This window comes from Notolepis coatsorum, assembly GCF_963971535.1.
Source record: "Notolepis coatsorum genome assembly, chromosome: 3".
Lineage (NCBI taxonomy): Eukaryota > Metazoa > Chordata > Actinopteri > Aulopiformes > Paralepididae > Notolepis > Notolepis coatsorum.
The window spans coordinates 92348202-92367545 of record NC_140167.1 but is presented as its reverse complement, the minus strand read 5'-3'; the positions used below and the strand labels follow the sequence as shown (position 1 = coordinate 92367545).

Sequence of the window (19344 nt, the reverse complement as noted above, 5' to 3'; positions counted from 1 at the left end):
CGTCCTCTCTGTCCTCCTCAGGTACGGGACAGCAGAGCTTTGTCTACACCATGTTGTCCTCGTGGCTGACCTGGTGGGTAGAGACTACAGGGGTCGTGACCTTTCTCTGCGTCTATGACCTTTCTTTCTGTACACGCTCTAAAGTAACTCTAGATCCCTTCATCTGTTTCTCCTCTATGGTATCCCAGCCAAGGTGACAATAGAGGCACGGGATGTCTGTGTAGTTTTCTTTCTTCCAGCATGGCTGCCTTATATAGCAGTTAGGGATGCTCGATATTGGCTTTTTTACCTATACCGATATCAACCGATATCACATTTTAATGCCGATATCTGCCGATAATATCGGTAGGCCGATAATATCGGACAGCCCTAATAGCAGTCATTGTTTTGTGCATGGCAATGGAAGAGATTGCCGTTGTGTTTTACTGCTGTACAACTGTTTGCACAGAAAACAAAAGATAATTAGCTTTCCATGGCCACCATTAGCAGAACGACTCTGAGGTGGACCAAAGCAAATTGCTATGATACACTAGGAAGAGCCATTTTCAGATTCAGATTTAGATTCAGATTCCTTTATTGTCACTTATTTCAGTACTTTACAGCAAGAACAGTGAAATTCTTATTTATTGTGGTCCTCGACCATAGCAGCTTCTATAATAAGATAGATTCCTAACACTTTCAGTGCCACCAGGGGGCGCACGACTTAGTGCTTGAATGCCACCATCGGCGCTAATGTTAACGTTAATATCGCCTAATCTATGTTTTAAATTATGTGTCTAATCTGCCCGTCGCTTATCAAAGAATCATTTTCCAGTCAGTACTGTCAAGGCAGATTGGTTTTTTATCGCTTCATTTCCGTTTGAGAGCATTTTGAAAAGCACCCATTTTGAGGTAAAAAACAGCCCATTCTGTGATAATCGTCTTTTACTGGAATATTCCAGAACGTTGATATTTGTCGGCCTATTTATGAATCGTTTTCAAATAAACGCTAGATGATCAATAGTATACGTACACGCATGCACATTCGAGGCGCGCGCTGATAATAGCCATTTTCATTTCCTCATGGATTTTACAGTGAAACCGCTGGAGCACATATCAGAAAAAAGCTTATATCTTCATCAAAACGAGTCTGATTATCCTAACACTGATAACATAGATTCCTTACCTGACATCAGATGGTATCCAACTGGTATATTCCAATTCCTGATCACCATTCGAAAAAATCGATAAGTGTATAGATCTAACGTGTATACAGTAGAACTCATGCTTGCCGCGGCTCAGAGTCTCCAGAATGAACTCTGGTAACCCTGGAAATCAGTGGACTGGAAAATGTGTACTGGAATATTTTTTTTCTCCCATCCATTTTCATTGAGTCCATTCCAAAATCCCTGAGGGAGACGATAGCGGGTGCTTTGTTCACATCTGATCGCCGGCGGCCTTTGGTTAGGCTAGGGTAGGCTCGCGTGATGCAATATGATTTCAGATCGCTAAAAAAAAGAAATCTGAGAAATCTCGTGAGTGGCTTTCAACGTAACTATTGTAAATCCGAGAAAAGCCGTGAGTGGCAGTCAAAGTGTTAATAATAAAATAAGATAAAAATACAATAAATTTAGCATAGAATAAAATAAGATGACTAAAATAAAGATTACTATACAGTTCTAAAAGTGTGTATCAGGATGTAGATATTATACTATATACATTTTAAATAACAAATATCCTATGTACAGTTCCAAAATAAAGTATGTGTAATGAGTAATATGCAAGTAAGTTCCGTCTGTGTCTCTCTGTGGAATGGTGCCCCCTCCTCCATTACCCGTCGTGACACATTTCAGAATCAACTGAAATCCTGACCCTCAACTCTTCCCCCCCCCCCTCACCCCCGCCCACCCGCAGGTGAAAACATGTGGCAGGGAGAGTTACCAGCTGTTCCACCTGGGCCTGCTGCTCAGACGTATGGTGTTCCTCATGACACCGAGCCACCAGGTAGGAAACACAGCGGGAACAACAGAACATGAACACTAGATCCCACGGCCCGGAAGGACGCTTCTGGTTGACCGAGCTGCAAAGCCGTGTATCATCATAAAAGACTTGCCTTTTACTTTAACCCCTAACCTTAACCACTCCCACCACCCTGACCATGGGACCTAGATACTACCTTAACCACTCCCACCACCCTGACCATGGGACCTAGATACTACCTTAACCACTCCCACCACCCTGACCATGGGACCTAGATACTACCTTAACCACTCCCACCACCCTGACCATGGGACCTAGATACTACCTTAACCACTCCCACCACCCTGACCATGGGACCTAGATACTACCTTAACCACTCCCACCACCCTGACCATGGGACCTAGATACTACCTTAACCACTCCCACCACCCTGACCATGGGACCTAGATACTACCTTAACCACTCCCACCACCCTGACCATGGGACCTAGATACTACCTTAACCACTCCCACCACCCTGACCATGGGACCTAGATACTACCTTAACCACTCTCACCACCCTGACCATGGGACCTAGATACTACCTTAACCACTCCCACCACCCTGACCATGGGACCTAGATACTACCTTAACCACTCCCACCACCCTGACCATGGGACCTAGATACTACCTTAACCACTCCCACCACCCTGACCATGTGACCTAGATACTACCTTAACCACTCCACCACCCTGGCCATGGGACCTAGATACTACCTTAACCACTCCCACCACCCTGACCATGGGACCTAGATACTACCTTAACCACTCCCACCACCCTGACCATGGGACCTAGATACTACCTTAACCACTCCCACCACCCTGACCATGGGACCTAGATACTACCTTAACCACTCCCACCACCCTGACCATGGGACCTAGATACTACCTTAACCACTCCCAGCACCCTGACCATGGGACCTAGATACTACCTTAACCACTCCCACCACCCTGACCATGGGACCTAGATACTACCTTAACCACTCCCACCACCCTGACCATGGGACCTAGATACTACCTTAACCACTCCCACCACCCTGACCATGGGACCTAGATACTACCTTAACCACTCCCACCACCCTGACCATGGGACCTAGATACTTTCGTACCAACCGTGCTCTTATTGGATTATTTATGTTGACGAAACTGATGAGTTATATTCATTAAAGAAAGTTGATTTAATTAAAAAAAAAGACTCATTTAATCAGATTAATCACTTTATTCAAATTGAGGATTTAGTTTGAGGATAAACAAAAATATATATATATTTTTTTATTAAGTCATAAAATATGACTACAGATTCGGAGCTTCGTTCGAATACTTTGAATGTAAAAAAAAATGACATTGGGTACAGCCCTAGTAGGCAGCAGAGCTGTCCACGGTGCTGAACTGGACAGCGAGCGGAGAGGCAACTGAAAAGTATAATTTCTCTCATTAACACATTGAGTGCCACGGCCCTTCCGGGAAGTGACCCCTTCCGTGCCGCCCATTAAACCCATGTAAACGTAGTTGTAGTTTGTAGAGCTAAACCTATATTTTATAGTATAGCTATGGGTCTAATAACGCCCTTGAGTCTCAGTGAGCTGCTTCTGGTCAACGTGCAAAAAACGGATTATTTTTTCATCTGTACATTTCCGTTTTATACCGTTTTGAATATGAACATAGTCCGGCCGCTTCTGAGCAATTCCAGGGAAAAGACACGAAAACAGCGTTTTTGTGTAATTCAATAAACACGTCATTTTTCGCCTGATTATCGGATCTTCCTGAAATCGTTGTTGGGCATTGCACTTCAACGGGCGGGCGGGGTCAGTAGTCCAAACCATCCCTACAAGCGTGTGTTTTGCTCGAGTGTTTAGGACTAGGGGTGCACGATATTGATTTTTTGACCCCGATATCTTAACACTTTGACTGCCGGGAGCCGTCTTTAGACGTCTTTGCTGGCCATGCTAAAGTTGCCGGGGGACGCTGTACGTCGTCTTTATATCAATATTTCAAAAATCTGCGATCGGATTCATAATGTCCCTCCGCTGGCCTGAGATACACCAGCAGGACCCACTGAGCTCTCTGGCGGTTCAGGAGCGCCATCTGGTGGCCGATCGCGCAACCGCTTAACAGGAAGCGCAGTAGAGGTTGTGCTAGATGTCCGTATTGCTTCCGGCCACTCGGGATAGGTTCCGGCACTCTAGCTCGTCACACTACATAGCGATCGATTGCCAATAACTCGATAAACAACATGATTTGGACGTATATACCATTATACAAGCTGGAGATGGACCGGGTAATAATATATCCCATAATGATAAAATGTCTACTCGACGATGATCGCCCAACGGCGCGCGGAGACTGGGGTGAGTTTCAGCGTGTAACGTTACCGTCTTCGATAATAACTGATATTATCAACATTTGACCCACATTAGATGATTGGTATAACGCTGCCCACGGAATTATAAACGCCCCCTCGCCCATCCGGTCAACATCAGATGACGTGTAGTAACTTCTAGAAGTACGTCTAGTTGGAATTTTTTATATCGCGCTGATTGCCATCAAACTGTATTTCATCATCAATATAATGCATTTGGGGCTATATATCACGTTCTGGAGAAAGCTGCAGAAAGAGATGAAAACATACTTATACATTAGACCATACTTTACTATAAATATGTGAATGAAAAAGTTTAACGTTGCTACACAATGAACAATACATATAGGACTTTGAATGGGCCCTAATAATGGCAATGTAGCAATAGAATTTAAAAAGTTATAGCCCTGCAAAGAAGGGGACTTTCTCCATAGACAAATAGCGCTGGCAATCTATGGTATATCATTAATTTAACCTTAGGCAACCAAAGTGTTAACTTTCTGCTCCTCAAGGTCGATACCGATAACCGATATATATATATATATATTTATTGTATTATAATTTAACCAGATTTATCATGACATGAGCGTTACTACTATGAACAAAACAAAGCCAAGAGAACAGTTTTGACTCATCAAATAAAGTGACTATATTTATTTTTCCAAATAAATATAATTTGAGTCAATCGCAAAATTCACAATCCGTCAATGTCATTAACAATGTGTTTCCAATGAGTGAACTAAAAACCAACAGGTATTGTGCTTTGTCAGTAGGGATGGGTACCGTTCACATTTGAACCGATACGGTACCGGTACCTGTGAATCGATACCGGTACCCAACGGTACCTTTTTTCTGTACTTTAGTCTCAAAAAATGTAATCTACCTACCTCAGTTATAAAAAAAATAATCCAAACTTCAAATACGTTGACATAAAAAGAAACGTTGACATGAAAAGAAAAAAGTTAAAAAAAAAAAAGAAAAAAAAATATTATCGGAGCTATCAATAATTTTATCGGGATGACGTCATAATTGCTGATATCGGCCCGATAATTATCGACCCGATAATTATCGTGCATCCCTATTTCAGACCCACCCCCACGCCGCAGCTTGGCAGGGAAAATAAACTAACCCGTTTCTAACGGGGTGCAATAATGCCGGAAGGCGCTAGAGGGCGGTATAAGACCGTCTGCCAGCTCAGACACACTCAGAACAGTATGCACAAGGTGCCCCGCTGAATTATGAATGGCAATAGCTAATAAAAGAAATACCGTGACAGAAACGTAGATCTACGTTTCCGGCACTGAGCGATCGGGCGACAGAACCGTAGATCTACGTTTTCGGCAACCAATGTGTTTGGTAACTTATACAAAAGCAAAGACGGAAAATGATGTACCGTAATTTTCGGACTATAAGCCGCACCTTTTTCCCCCATTTTTCGACCCTGCGGCTTATATAACGGTGCGGCTTATATGTGACTCGACGTGACCAAACCCGAAAATTTACAAATCTAAATATTGCTTTTTTGACTGCATTGAAATGTTATTTATCTGTTCCCTTATTTGCTAAACTTAATACAACTTGTAAATGAGTTAATTATATACTTTTTTTTCTATACCCAATCCAGCAATTTTTGTCATATCGGGGCCGATATCAATATCTGATCGGTGCATCCCTACTCTACGATCGTAGGAAGAACAGGAATTGGTGGATTTTGTTTTCCCAGATGGAGCTGGTGGAGCGCTTCCCGCCCTCTCGTGCGGAGAACCTCCCGGCGTGGCGCCACGTCCTGCTCAGAGCCCTCTCCCCTGACGCCCGCCAGCGGCTAGAGACGGACATCGTCACCCTGACTCGGACTGCCCTGACCGACTGGCAGAACGGGGGGTACAGACTGGGACAACTGGACAAAGTGGTGAGGGAAGGCGGGATGTTCGTGGGATGTTTGTGTCCTAGGAAATGGCTAGGAAACGGCTAAGACCACAGTTGATGTCCTGTTGCAGTGTTTTTGCTAATATCAGCAACTGACAGGCAATGAAATGCAGTGTGCTGTAGAATGCTGCCTCATGTTTGTTTTTGTTGTGAAGCTGAAACCGTCTATAGCAAATGAAAACAAAAGGCTGATTACCATAGCAACTGATGTTGCGATAACAAATAACAATAATATACATTTTGTGTTTACAATACTGACAGATGAGGTTAACACTTTCTGCGTCAATCACGAGTATACTCGTTATTGGCCGCCATCGCTTGACCGCCAATAACGAGTATATTTTCCGTTTTTCTTTTTTTCGATTTTAATATTCTATACACTCTCACGGACCTCGGTGTTATCATTGGAACTTATTCTGAGACCCCGAGAGTGCAATGCCGGCGGAATCCTGCTAGGTGGCAGAGCCTTTGAAACCTTATTTTACACTGTGTGTTACATTTTATATGGTCCGGGCGGAGAATTTGGACCCCGGCAAGTGAAACGCTTCATTCGAGCACCTTGGAACGCGTCCAGCACACATGATTCATAATTTGTACCATTTGATGTCAGGGACCCAATGGACCTCAATACTGGAAATTGCGATCAGACAATTGGAATATTCATTTTGGAATAACTCCTAGCAAAGGTAAGGACTATATTATGACATCAATCCTACTTTGATCCTACAGTGATTTCACATCGATTGCAACGATCAACGTATGTAGTATTCAATACGTATGCCGTTGCTGACGAGCAGAGCATCACAAAACGACCCCCCCCCCCCTTTGATGCCTTCATGATGAAGCATAATACCTATTATATACCTTTGATTTGGAAATAATATGCACATAGCGCTCCATAACTCAGCTTCCAGGAATTAGCCTCGATCACTCTGAAACTATACAATATTCACCACGGGATAACACGCAAACGTACATGAAAAAATTTACATGCGTGGCTATGCCGTTGAATGAGTTAAGTGAGTCAGTCCTTCATTTGTTTACAATACTGACAGGCAGATGAGGTGACCTCAGTCCTTTATCTGCTCCTCACTGTCTATGGCAGTGGGGTGGTTCTGGTATCGGAGATGCTTGACACGGTTTGCTCTTTGATTGATTTGTCTGTGATCTCCAGAACATGGCGCTGTCGTCCCTCCTGGTGGTGCTTCAAGGTGACTCATCTCCTGAGGATCAGCGAGTGTCGTCTGCAGAGAGGATCGTCACGCAGCTTTGGTCACGCATGTGTCCCAGCCAGGTGAGATGGTGTGCACATGCACACACATGCACACACACGCACACACACACACACACACACACACACACACACACACACACATACACACACACACACACACATACACACACACACACACAAAGACAACACATGCACACCACACACAAAGACAACACATGCACACAACACACAAAGACAACACGTGCACACAAAGACAACACATGCACACAACACGTGCACACAAAGACAACACATGCACATAACACACACACACACACAAAGACAACACATGCACATAACACACACACACACACACACACACACACACACACACACACACACACACAAAGACAACACATGCACATAACACACACAAAGACAACACATGCACACAAAGACAACACATGCACACAACACGTGCACACAAAGACAACACATGCACACATGCACGTGCACATACATATTTACGTGCATGCACAACTCTTTATTCTCTTCAGGTGCAGACCTACCCTGTTCTTCAGTGTACTCTGCGACTACTCCTGTCAATGTCGGCTGCCTTGGTGAAAAGCATCAAACCTCCGGTCATTTGCCAGGTATCTCACCTGCTGCCTTGTCTTTCAGTTCTCCTGTAGACAGACCAAGACTAGGAGAGAGTACTGCAGTATTGTTTGACTACTGTGTGTGCTGTCTGTGCTGCAGGCTCTGCTGTGTGTGGGAGCTCTGGTGTCAGAGAGGTGTCCTGATGATGTGCTCCTTGCTGCCCTGGAGTTCCTGGCCTCCCTGGGGAAGGTCTTCATACCTCATGATAGCCAGGTATGTTGAGGACTCTGCTTCTCATATTGTACAGTAGCCTCTCATATTGTACGGTAGCTTCTCATATTTTACAGTAGCTTCTCATATTGTACAGTAGCCTCTCATATTGTACAGTAGCTTCTCATATTGTACAGTAGCTTCTCATATTGTACAGTATCTTCTCATATTGCACGGGAGGGTGTGATTACAGAGGTATTTAAATCTTAGCCGCGTTTAGTGCACTTAGTATTAATACATGACTTTTAGACTGTGTTGAGCCCTGGTGGTGGCTATCGATTCCTGGGGCAACATCAAGGTGGTTGACCACTAATGAACCCATCTGGGTGGTAAAAAGTGGAAAACCGTTATGTTAGCCAAATTGAAAATAGTGCTTTAATGAACCCTCACACCAACCCATGGTCTCTCATCCCACCTACTCTCAGGTCACGCCAATACTGAGCGTGTCAGACTCCCACCTAAACATATGACGTATAATATCACACCGGTTAGGGTACCTTATGTATACTGCACCTGTGTATACCGTATACTTTACTAACTCATAGTATATATTTAGATTCTAGTGGTTATTGTAACCATTTTTATCGTAATGTATAATATAACTGATAGGGCATACAGACCCTCATCTGCACCTTTGATCACACTGCCTACTTGCTCATATGCTTATATTCAGAGTTAATTATATTGTTTACACGGCCTATTATTACTTTCTACTGTACTATAACTGTATTGCCTGTATTTATGTCTTCTATTACCCTGCCCATACCTGTACCTCCCTCCCCATGCTGCTATGATGCCTGTATTTCCCCAAGGGGATCAATAAAGGAATATCTAATCTTAACTTAAAACTGTTATGTTAGCCTATACCAAATTGAAATAATGCTTTAATGAACCCTCACACCAACCCATGGTCTCAGCGCACCTACTCTCAGGTCATGACTTATAGTTATCTACTACTCTATGTGTCTTTGTCCCACAGAACCAGGTGCTGCCCAGGGTGAGTGGTCTGTTTGGAGCCCTGCTAGCAGAGAGGTCATGGCTGCTCCACCAGCACGCTCTGGAGGCCTTCGCACACTTTGCAGAGGTAGGCTGAGCGAGATCACCTGTCCTACGTATACAGTGTTTAATAAGAGGCACCGTCCACTGGGCTGTTTCCCCCCTCCCCTTTTACTCAGGGGTGTAAAAAGTACCCAGAAATTATACCTAAGTGAAAGTATGGGTACCATCTCAAAATCTTACTCAAGTAAAAGTCAGAGTATCTGGCTAAAAACACACTTGTGTAAAAGTAAAAAAGTTTCTACTTTTAAATGTACTTAAGTACCACCAGTCCTCCTCACACTCCCTCCGCTCCGGCACAGCCTACCTCCTCAAAGCCCCCAGGACTAAGCTGCACACCACGCCTTCTGCTCTGCCGCACCCAGACTGTGGAATGCTCTCCCCATCCACCTGAGAGCACCACAATCCGTCGAGGCTTTTAAAAGGGGCCTAAAAACATTTCTTTTTAACAAGGCTTTTGCCTGAATTTTTCTTATACTTTTATTTTTACTTCTATTAATTATTTTTTTCATTTTAATCTATTTTATTTTTATGTTCTTCCATTTCATTGGTTGTTTTATTCATTTTAATTGTTTTATTCATTTAACTTTTTGTCTTTATCTCCTGTAGCACTTTGAGATTTTTACAAATGTAAAGTGCGGTACAAATTGAATTTATTATTATTATTATTATTATTATTAAGTACTAAAAAGTTACAGTAAAAACTTTTTTATTCTGGGGCAATGAAATGTTCTGTTTCATCTTCATCACTCGTACTATCGTTTGTGGCCATCTTCTGTAGCTTGTCACTCTGACTGTCTATTCTTCTGATAGCAGGTGTTTAATCAAAGATCCCCGCTTTCTCTTGCACAAGGACCAATCAGCATGGGTATGGGCGGGTTAATTTTCCATTGATGGAGATTTGATTGGCTGTTTTTAAATAAAGTGCGGTCGCAGGATTAATAACGTTAACGTTAGTTCGGCCAGAGAAACAAATATACTAATTAAAATTGTTGGACCTGCGAGATTTGTACTTTGTAGGTCTGCATTTTAAATGTAAGGAGTAAAAAGTGTGTTTTTTTTCTCTGAAATGTAATTGAGTAAAAGTGCAAACCTAATAATACTCGAGTAAAGTACAAATCCCCCAAAACAGTACTTTTTACAATACTTAAGTACTTTACACCCCTGCTTTTAATACAGGTGTCCCTGAAACAAAACCATGAGTGAATGATACATTTGTAACACAGCAGGGTCATTTCAATAGGCTGTGTGACTTTCCTCTCAGTTTAGTGTAGTGGACACAATTAAACAGCAATACAAATGAATGTGTTTCAGAACTTTTGATTTCATCAGCATTTTGATGGCCATGTTCTGAAACATTGTTTCACTGCTGTCTGCATTGAATTCAACTTTCTCTTGAGTGCTGGTTGTGTTTGCGGTCATCTTTTTAGGTGTCTTGATGTAAGATGTAAAGCCCTATGAATGTTTTCCCCCTGCTGTTTTAGTTGACTAATCATGAGGAGGTGATCTCCCAGAGCTTGTCTGTAGACGACACCAAAAGCAAAGTGGTCAGTTTCCTCAGCAAGGTAAGGAATGCCAGAATATATTATAATAATCTAGCTTGATTGATTGATTGAAAATGTTATTAACAGATTGCAGAATGGGTACAATACAGTATGGCTCAATACAAACAATTGTTAAGGGGATGCAGACCAGAGAAAGACTTTCGTCTTGTTTACATCAGGGTCCCCCATTTTCAATTCATCATAACATATATTACATACATGACATACAGATACAGATACAGTACTGGTAAGAGACGTAGGGAGAAACGGGGACAATATTACTTTTTAATGTAACGTTTTCTTGCAGACTACTGGTGCACAGGAAGTGATGAAGACACGACTAGAAAGGCTCAAAATGGAGACGCCAGTTTTTGCGGAACACAATGAGAGGCTGGAGAGTAATAAGGAAGCTGCTTCCAAGATGTCTGCAGCTGAGGTCAGCGCTGACTCCGAGGTGAGAGTGGCACACAGCCGGGTCAGCACTGACTCGGGACGTGAGCCAGTAGTGTCATGAATAATAATCAGTGTATGTTTAGTGCCTTTCTATTAGGGGTGGGGCCGGGTTATAACATAATAAATTAACTAATATCTAGTTTTCAGTTTTCAGTCTTGATACGATTTAAACTTGAACGTGATGTTAGAATTGTTAGCTCACTAGCTCCCAGATTGACCCAGATTAGCCAAGCACACAATATACAAGCTTTGTAACATGAAGGTTAATAGCAATCTAGAATCTAATCTATTGAATTGCCTAGTAATGGTAAGATGTTTTTATTTGTGTTTCTTCTTAAATTAATACATCTTAAAATATAAGGTTTAAAATCAAATTGTAGCCCCAAGAATCAAAATCAAATTAAATTGTGATTCCCCAAAATGTCCACCTCTCCTGTCTATTTATTTACAAACTGTATTACAACATGTAACACAGTTTAGACACTGTGGGCACAATACCAATGATTAAACAGTACTGTGTAATAGGGTTAGGGTTAAGTACTGTGTAATAGGGAATATTGTTTGGAATGTTAATTACGGTATAGCAATACTTTTCACTGTACTTTAAGGCATTTGAAGCCCTTGGATATTTAAAAATATGATGTTTAAAAAGTGAAATAAGTCATTCTTAAAATACTTTGAATTCCATTTAGTAATGGTTTCATGAAGTTTGACTCATGAGTAAAAATATAAATTATTTTGACATTTTATTGCCCATATAAATAGTATTTCAACTCTTTACTGTGGTCAAATTATATTATAGTATGGAATTTCAATACTCAAGGTATTGCACACAATTCAGAATCACAATAGTATTGTGATACTATCTTATGAGGAGCTCCTAATATTTTCCTGATTGGAAGGTGCTATATCTGAGATGTATATAGCAATAAAGAACTATATGCTAAGTAAAGACATAGTGGAGTAATGGTGTCCTGAGCAGAGAATGAAGTCACACTCCCTCTGTGTGTGTGTTTGTTGTTATTCCAGCGTCTCTGTTCTTCTTTGTTCTGTTTCGGTAGCTGAGCTGGCTGCGTGTGCTTGTTTAGTATATGCATGTATGCGTGCATGTATCCCCTCGCTACACCTGATTATATAAACGTGCTGCTAGTTGATTGGTCCCCGTTTCTCAGCTCCGTTTTCAAAAAGAAAACGGCGGCTTGTTTACTCATCAAATATCTTTCTTTTTTTTTACCTAAAATGTTTCAGACAACATTTTATGCGGGAAATAGGACACACAATTGCTGGATGTTGATTCATATTTAATCTACAACTGACCGTTTGAAGCATATAATCCACCCAAAGCATAGAAGCATAGACTGCATGCGCCCTTTGTTTTGGTCTGAGATGCCAGTGCTCTACTGCCATCTAGTGGCTGAATCTGCTATTACAGCTCCTTTAACTGGAAGATATGGCTCCTCTGGTGACGCATGGTCTGGGAGTGTGACACCATTACTCCACTATGTCTTTACTTAGCAAATAGTTCTTTATTGCTATATAAATCTCAGATATAGCACCTTCCAAGCAGGTAAATATTAGGAGCTCCTCATAAGATAGTATCACAATACTATTGTGATTCTGAATTGTGTGCAATACCTTGAGTATTGAAATTCCATACTAAATGGTGCATTTATATATAGTGCTTTTATCCAAAGCGCTTTACAATTATGTTCCTCACATTCACACACCGATGGTGGAGGCAACCATGTAGGGTGCTGCCAACCTCCTTATCAGGAGCTAAGTGTAGTTGCTCAAGGACACTTCGACACGCTGCCCAGGAGGAGTGGGATTCGAACCGGGAACCTCCCAATTACCAGACGACTGCTCTAGCTTCTGAACCACTGTCTCTACCTCCTGAGCTACTGTCGCCCCCTCAGATGAATGAATGACGTTGCTTCACACTAGAATAGGGATGATCCGATATTGATATCGGATATCGGCCCCGATATGACTAAAATAGCTAGATCGGGTATTGGAGACTATTATAAAAATAATAATAATAATAATAATAAATAAAATAATTATAATAATTATTATACTTCTTTTTTTGTTATTTAATTTTAATAATGAACAATTCAGTACATTTATATCTGTTAATTTGTTACATTTTGTTTCACTAAGTTAGGAAAGTAGTGATGTTGCCTTGCACAAAAGAATGATCCCAGTCTCTTCATTGAATGTGGATCAGACTCAGTATCGGCCGATACCCAAAGCCCAGGTATCGGGACTGAAAAAGGATCGGTGCATCCCTACACTAGAATACTAGTTTAATACTAGAATATAATTTGACCACAGTAAAGAGTTGAAATACTATCTATATGGGCAATAAAATGTAAAAATAAATGTTTTACGAGTAAAACCTGATGAAACCATCGCTAGATGGAATTCAAAGTCTTTTAAGAATGACTTTTGGTATCATCAGATACCAAATTCATCGACTATGCCTTAGTTGTGACAGTAAGCAGTTACTTCCAAGGAAAGATGGATGATTTCTCATGTCTTGTGACAATAACAATACATGTCTCCCTTGCAGCCATGTTTGAAAAGAGCTCGCCAGGAGACCAGTGTGGAGGAGGAGTACAGGCGCTACGTCGAGACAGCTGAGAGCGCTCTGAAGGCCCTACAGGCTCTCACTGAGAGCAGCGCCAACACAATGGTCCCACCTCCACCATGGCTGGCATCTAGACTACTGGAGCTGCAGATTCTAATCTCCCAGATCAGCACGGTCCAACCCACCACCAGCTAGCAGCTCTACAGTCCAACCCACCACCAGCTAGCAGCTTCACGGTCCAACCCACCACCAGCTAGCAGCTTCACGGTCCAACCCACCACCAGCTAGCAGCTCTACGGTCCAACCCACCACCAGCTAGCAGCTTCACGGTCCAACCCACCACCAGCTAGCAGCTTGGACTCTCTTTACTTTCCTTGTGTGTGTATATACCGTTACCATTTTGACATTTGCGTTTATCTTTTTATTAGTATGGTTTATCATTTGTTCTCGACTGCAAATTGTTTATTAAACTTTACCTTTTTTTTATACTGCAGTCATTTTCTCAATGTGCCCATATACCACAACAATTACAAATTGAATGTTGGGTTGAAAGAAGCACAGCCAAACATAAATACAGGCCAGGGACTGTAGACCATGTAAACTACTGTAGCCATCCTCACCTGGTCCTTCTCAATTAATTGATGCTGGTAAACCAGGATGAATTTCAGGACGTTAGTAATAAACTTCCCCATTGTTCTACCATTGACACCCACATTGGAGTTCGGATGGAAGCTTTTCGCATCGAGCAAGACAAATACTGCTCATCTTGTACGACCATAGTGGTAGGAGTGAGAAACCTTGACAATGTGTCTGGGTCAGCTGGCAAATTTCTGTCAAACCGAACCAGAAAATATATAATAACGAGGCCATGTTTGATATTGATAAAACCTTTATTTCACCAGCAACCTGAAAGCTACAAATAAATTATTTCGATCTCTATTTCACATTCATTCAAAGTGCCTTCCTCCCATAAAACCAATCCTCATCACGCTTTGAACAAGTCACGGTGTCCATCCAGATGGTTATGCCAGTAGTATGGCACAGTAAAAACTAGATCAGAAGAGGCCATTGGACCATATTCACACTGGCCATTTTGCTCTTATGTCATGGTTGAGATTCCTTTGCACCCTGCTACCACCTGTGGGAACAGGGTGGAAAGGAATCTCAACCTGAGCATGACATAAGAGCAGAATGGCTGCCATGTGAATATGGTAAATTCACTGAAGATCAGGGTCCTAATTTATTATCTACTCATTTCTTCAGAGATTTTGGCTTTTTTTCCCCTGGTGGTTTTTAGGGGGCCATGTTGTTTAGTATTGTTGATCATTTGGTTTTGAAACCAAGCCATGTTTCTTCAACTAGTGTACCACTTAGCTCTTCTGACCAGTCCAGGCTCTCCAGTTCTAGGTTAAAGGCCTCGCTAGAGTAGGTTTTGAGGTCTCTAGATGTGACTGTTTTGTGACAGCCGGCCTTTTGTTTTAGCTTTTTGTGGGTACACAATATCATATATTATTACATGGCGTTTTCACATTTGCCGAAATGCTTGCTTGTGATTGGTCAATAGCGCTCATCAGAGGTCCGTTATTACTCGATAACGGACCTCTGCAGAACAATAATGACCGCTGTGCGCAGCTGTTCGCAATCAAGCCCACTGACAGCGGAGTGTGTGCGACAGAACAGAACTGCGTCTGCATTTGATCTCGTCTTGTTGATGTAAAATGAATTGGGTATATTGTTAGTAAGTTAGCCATGTAATAAGCGGGATAATGTATAGCTATACTTGATCATTGTCGCAAAATAATTGACCTTCACTGACGTTTAAAACACCTCGGCGAGGCGCCTCGGTATTTTAAACTCTGTCGGTCAATTATTTTGCGACAATGACCTCGTAGCTATACATTATCCCTTACAACATGATCGCTTAACCCGCATGCTATAACCCCCTTATTGGAGATCTTGGACTTGTCAGAGGTCAGAATGAGATCAATGGTAGTCTGTGTTGATTCACATACTCGTGTGGGTTGGGTGATTAGCTGGCTGAGGCCGTGCAGATCACGGCCCACTTGACTTGGCAACCTGGAGAAAGAAGCTCAGGTCCTCCGTGCCAAGGGGGCGGCCGGCGGGGCTTCAATCAATTAACCAATCTGGAGTTTATCTGAATGCAATATTTGATCTGTAATAATTATGAGTTCTAGACTGGAGACATTTATTGTGTAATAACCGATGGGTGGCGCTGGTGTCTAAACCTAAACTGCCGTATTATAACAGAAGAAGCGCTGAGTATCGCGATGACTCGTCTCTCGGCGTGACCTGGAGCGTCCTCTACACTGTACTGAACTGTTTGAGATCTGACAGCCGGTCACCTCAGGACACCAATTTCAAAACCATGGTCTTCGAAGAGAAAATGATCATGAACGGGGAACCCGATGATGTAAGGCACTTCTCCTCATTTCCGATCTATTTCTAAACCGGCGATATGTTTGGTAGCTAACGTTAGCTAAAATCAGCTAAAGTCAGTTGTGTAACTACAGCAAGCTAACGTTAACCCATTTGTAGACATACAGCACAGTGCAGGCTAGTAGTTAAACATGGATGGCTCGGCGGCTGGGTGGCGCAGCGGACTAAGCGCTCGTCACCAACGCAAGAGACACTGGTATCGAATCCGGCTGTCAGCGTTGCCTCCGGCTTGGCCGGCCGTCATACTGGCTCGATTGGCAGAGTCGGGAGGGAAGCTGGTGGGTGGGTCCAGGTCGTTGTAAACAGCGACTCCTACTGTTGGTGACAGGTATACACAACTCGGGTTGTTAGGGTCACGTCATTCGAAAATGGGTCACGTGGTGTCGTAGTAGTAAAATCAGCTGTTCACCGGCGGGTTTCTGGGACAGTAACGTTGAGGGAGTGAACGGGGAAGTCACACTTTGCTGACCGCACGTACGCTACACTATGATGAATCAAACCGTGACTCATTCTATTTTTTGATACTATATGAACTGTTTTTAACTACAATAAACTAACCAAACACAGTATCCTGGATCCGTGGTTATGTGGCGAGCGGCGCGTCTGGCAGGTACCATTATTTCCCCGTGTTAGTCTCTCGGTGACTGCAGAATGTTTGGATAGTCACCATACATTTGTCAGCAAAAGCGACACTGAACGAAGGATTGGATCCACGAAAGGTCCCGATAAGTCAGACATTATTGGACGGAGCAAAGGAGCAACGCGCGCATGTAAACAATGGGATGATCGCACGCACGCACAAAGGACCGGACCGATCCAGCATACGTCAACGGATTTGCGGTAATGTAACCCGACCCGTTGCGCAGTGTGGACCCATGTTGGTTCGTTTGGAACAATTTTGAGCTGGTTCTACCTAACTAACTGTTATTATGCTGAAACACGCTGTGGATGTGTGTGCGCAGCCCGCCGGGCAAAACTTCTATCATGTGTGTGTGACAACAAACAATTGACGTGCGCTGCACTGCTCTCTTGCCGTGGCTGATATGACCCAGTCTGGTGATGTAGCCTACAAGTCGCCAGGGTGAAATGACAGATAGACACAATAAAAAAAGATTTTTTTTTTTTTTTTTTTTTTTTGTGTGTGTTTTTTTTTTATATATATAACTACAGTTCGAGAGTTGAAGAACATATTTAGTACAACAGCGAACAGATATAAAAAAAAACATGCGTCTAAAAGCCCCTCCCTACAGACAGTAAACGTAGCAACCCGCCTCTTGTCCACACACATTGCTCTGATTGGTTATAGTACTTTAGCGTGCTGCTTGCCTGCTTGTGACGTGACTGAGACTGAGTCGTGACGCTACCTCATATCGCAAATCTGATTGGTCAAAAAAAACACAACAACATTACAAGCGAACTAGTTCAAGATGGAAAGCAGTAAAAAGAAACTGACCTGCAGTTACAACCAAGACTGGCAAACGACACATGACTGGGTGAGGCAGATGGCAGGCAATCCGCAGCAGGCTTTCTGTGTTTTGTGTCATAGTTCGTTTTCAATTGCGCATGGAGGAGAATACAACTTGAAGCGCCACAGTGGACGTGAGTCTCACTTGAAAGTGGCTCACCAAAAAGAAACATCCAGATCTATGGATACGTTTCTTTTTAAACCAAACAATGATAGCCAGACGGACAAGGTCACTGCAGCTGAGATAACAAGTGTCTATCACACAGTACAACACTCTCATTCATACAGGTCAGCCGACTGTGGTAACCTTTAACCTTTGATTTAAATATTCGGTGAAGACCATGGCAGTTATTCTAATATAGAAACACAATTTATTTGTATTATTATTTTTGTATTATACTACACTGTTTTCCCTAGTTCTGTGTTAACAGGGAATATCAAACACAAGACATTCCTGTCAAGTGATGACGTTTGAATATTTAAAACAGATGTTAGGTGGTATTTAATTTGTATTTATTTTGATTTAACCTTTAACCTTTGATTTCAGTGAAGACCATGGCAGTTATTCTAATAAAAAAAATTACATTATCTATCTGTCCCACTTTGTCCCACCAAAATCGTACTGTTGTCCCACTTTGTCCCACCAAAATCTTACTGTTGTCCCACTTTTGGACGTTTTGCATCTGGTCACCCTAAATATGACATTGAATGCGCATCGAATCAATAGGACGTTTAGTCTAATCAATAGGACGTTTCGTATGTGCAGTATTATTGAACATCGAATCAATAGGACGCGCAGTATATTCGATCACTAAACTAAAGCTACAGACAATTCCACAGAGGAACACTTCCGGTGAGGATTTCAAAGTAAAGGATGGATGAATGAATGAATGAAAACTTTATTTAACAGATTGCAGAATGGGTACAATACAGTACGGCTCAATACATACAATTGTTAAGGGGATGCAGACCTGAGAAAGACGTTTGTCTTGTTTCCATCAGGGTCCCCCATTTTCAATTCATATAGACATATATGACATACATGACATACAGATAGTCAGTACTGCTACATCTATACATTTATGACATACCAGATTTGCAAATACAGTACTGTTTGTGATACAGAAGGAGTCAAGAAAAGGGAGTATATACATTTGACGTAGAAACTGTACATTGGAGGAGGTTGGGTGGGGGGGGTTGGGTACATTGGGATATTGACAACCATACTGGGTAATTTACATTGGAGGTGGTTGGGGGGGGGGAGGGGGCCGGGGGGCACACTGTATAAACAAGTAACACTGTACATTGAGGGGGGGGGGGAGGAGACACTGTACAAACAAACACAATTGTACATTGAACTATTGACAAAACCATACTAGGTAAATGACTGTACATTGGAGGGGGTTGGGTTAGGA

At 42.3% G+C, this 19344-nt stretch overlaps 2 protein-coding genes across 2 annotated transcripts in view; both read left to right on the top strand.

Annotated features, from left to right (window-relative positions):
* Positions 1-14331, top strand: part of LOC311225908 (FIGNL1-interacting regulator of recombination and mitosis-like) — a 38204-nt gene extending 23873 nt beyond the window's left edge. Inside the window, 10 exon segments of the mRNA XM_084311299.1 lie at positions 22-73; positions 1894-1983; positions 6079-6264; positions 7456-7575; positions 8052-8147; positions 8254-8367; positions 9344-9448; positions 10905-10985; positions 11272-11418; positions 13990-14331. Of these exon segments, the coding sequence (XP_084167425.1) occupies positions 22-73; positions 1894-1983; positions 6079-6264; positions 7456-7575; positions 8052-8147; positions 8254-8367; positions 9344-9448; positions 10905-10985; positions 11272-11418; positions 13990-14202 (1204 nt within the window). The 3' untranslated portion in view covers positions 14203-14331.
* Positions 14332-16361: 2030 nt separating this feature from the next.
* LOC311225907 (fatty-acid amide hydrolase 1-like) overlaps positions 16362-19344 on the top strand; it is a gene marked incomplete at its 3' end in the record, with an annotated part of 28274 nt that continues 25291 nt past the window's right edge. The window contains exon 1 of the mRNA XM_084311298.1: positions 16362-16438. The remainder of the gene's footprint in view (positions 16439-19344) is intronic.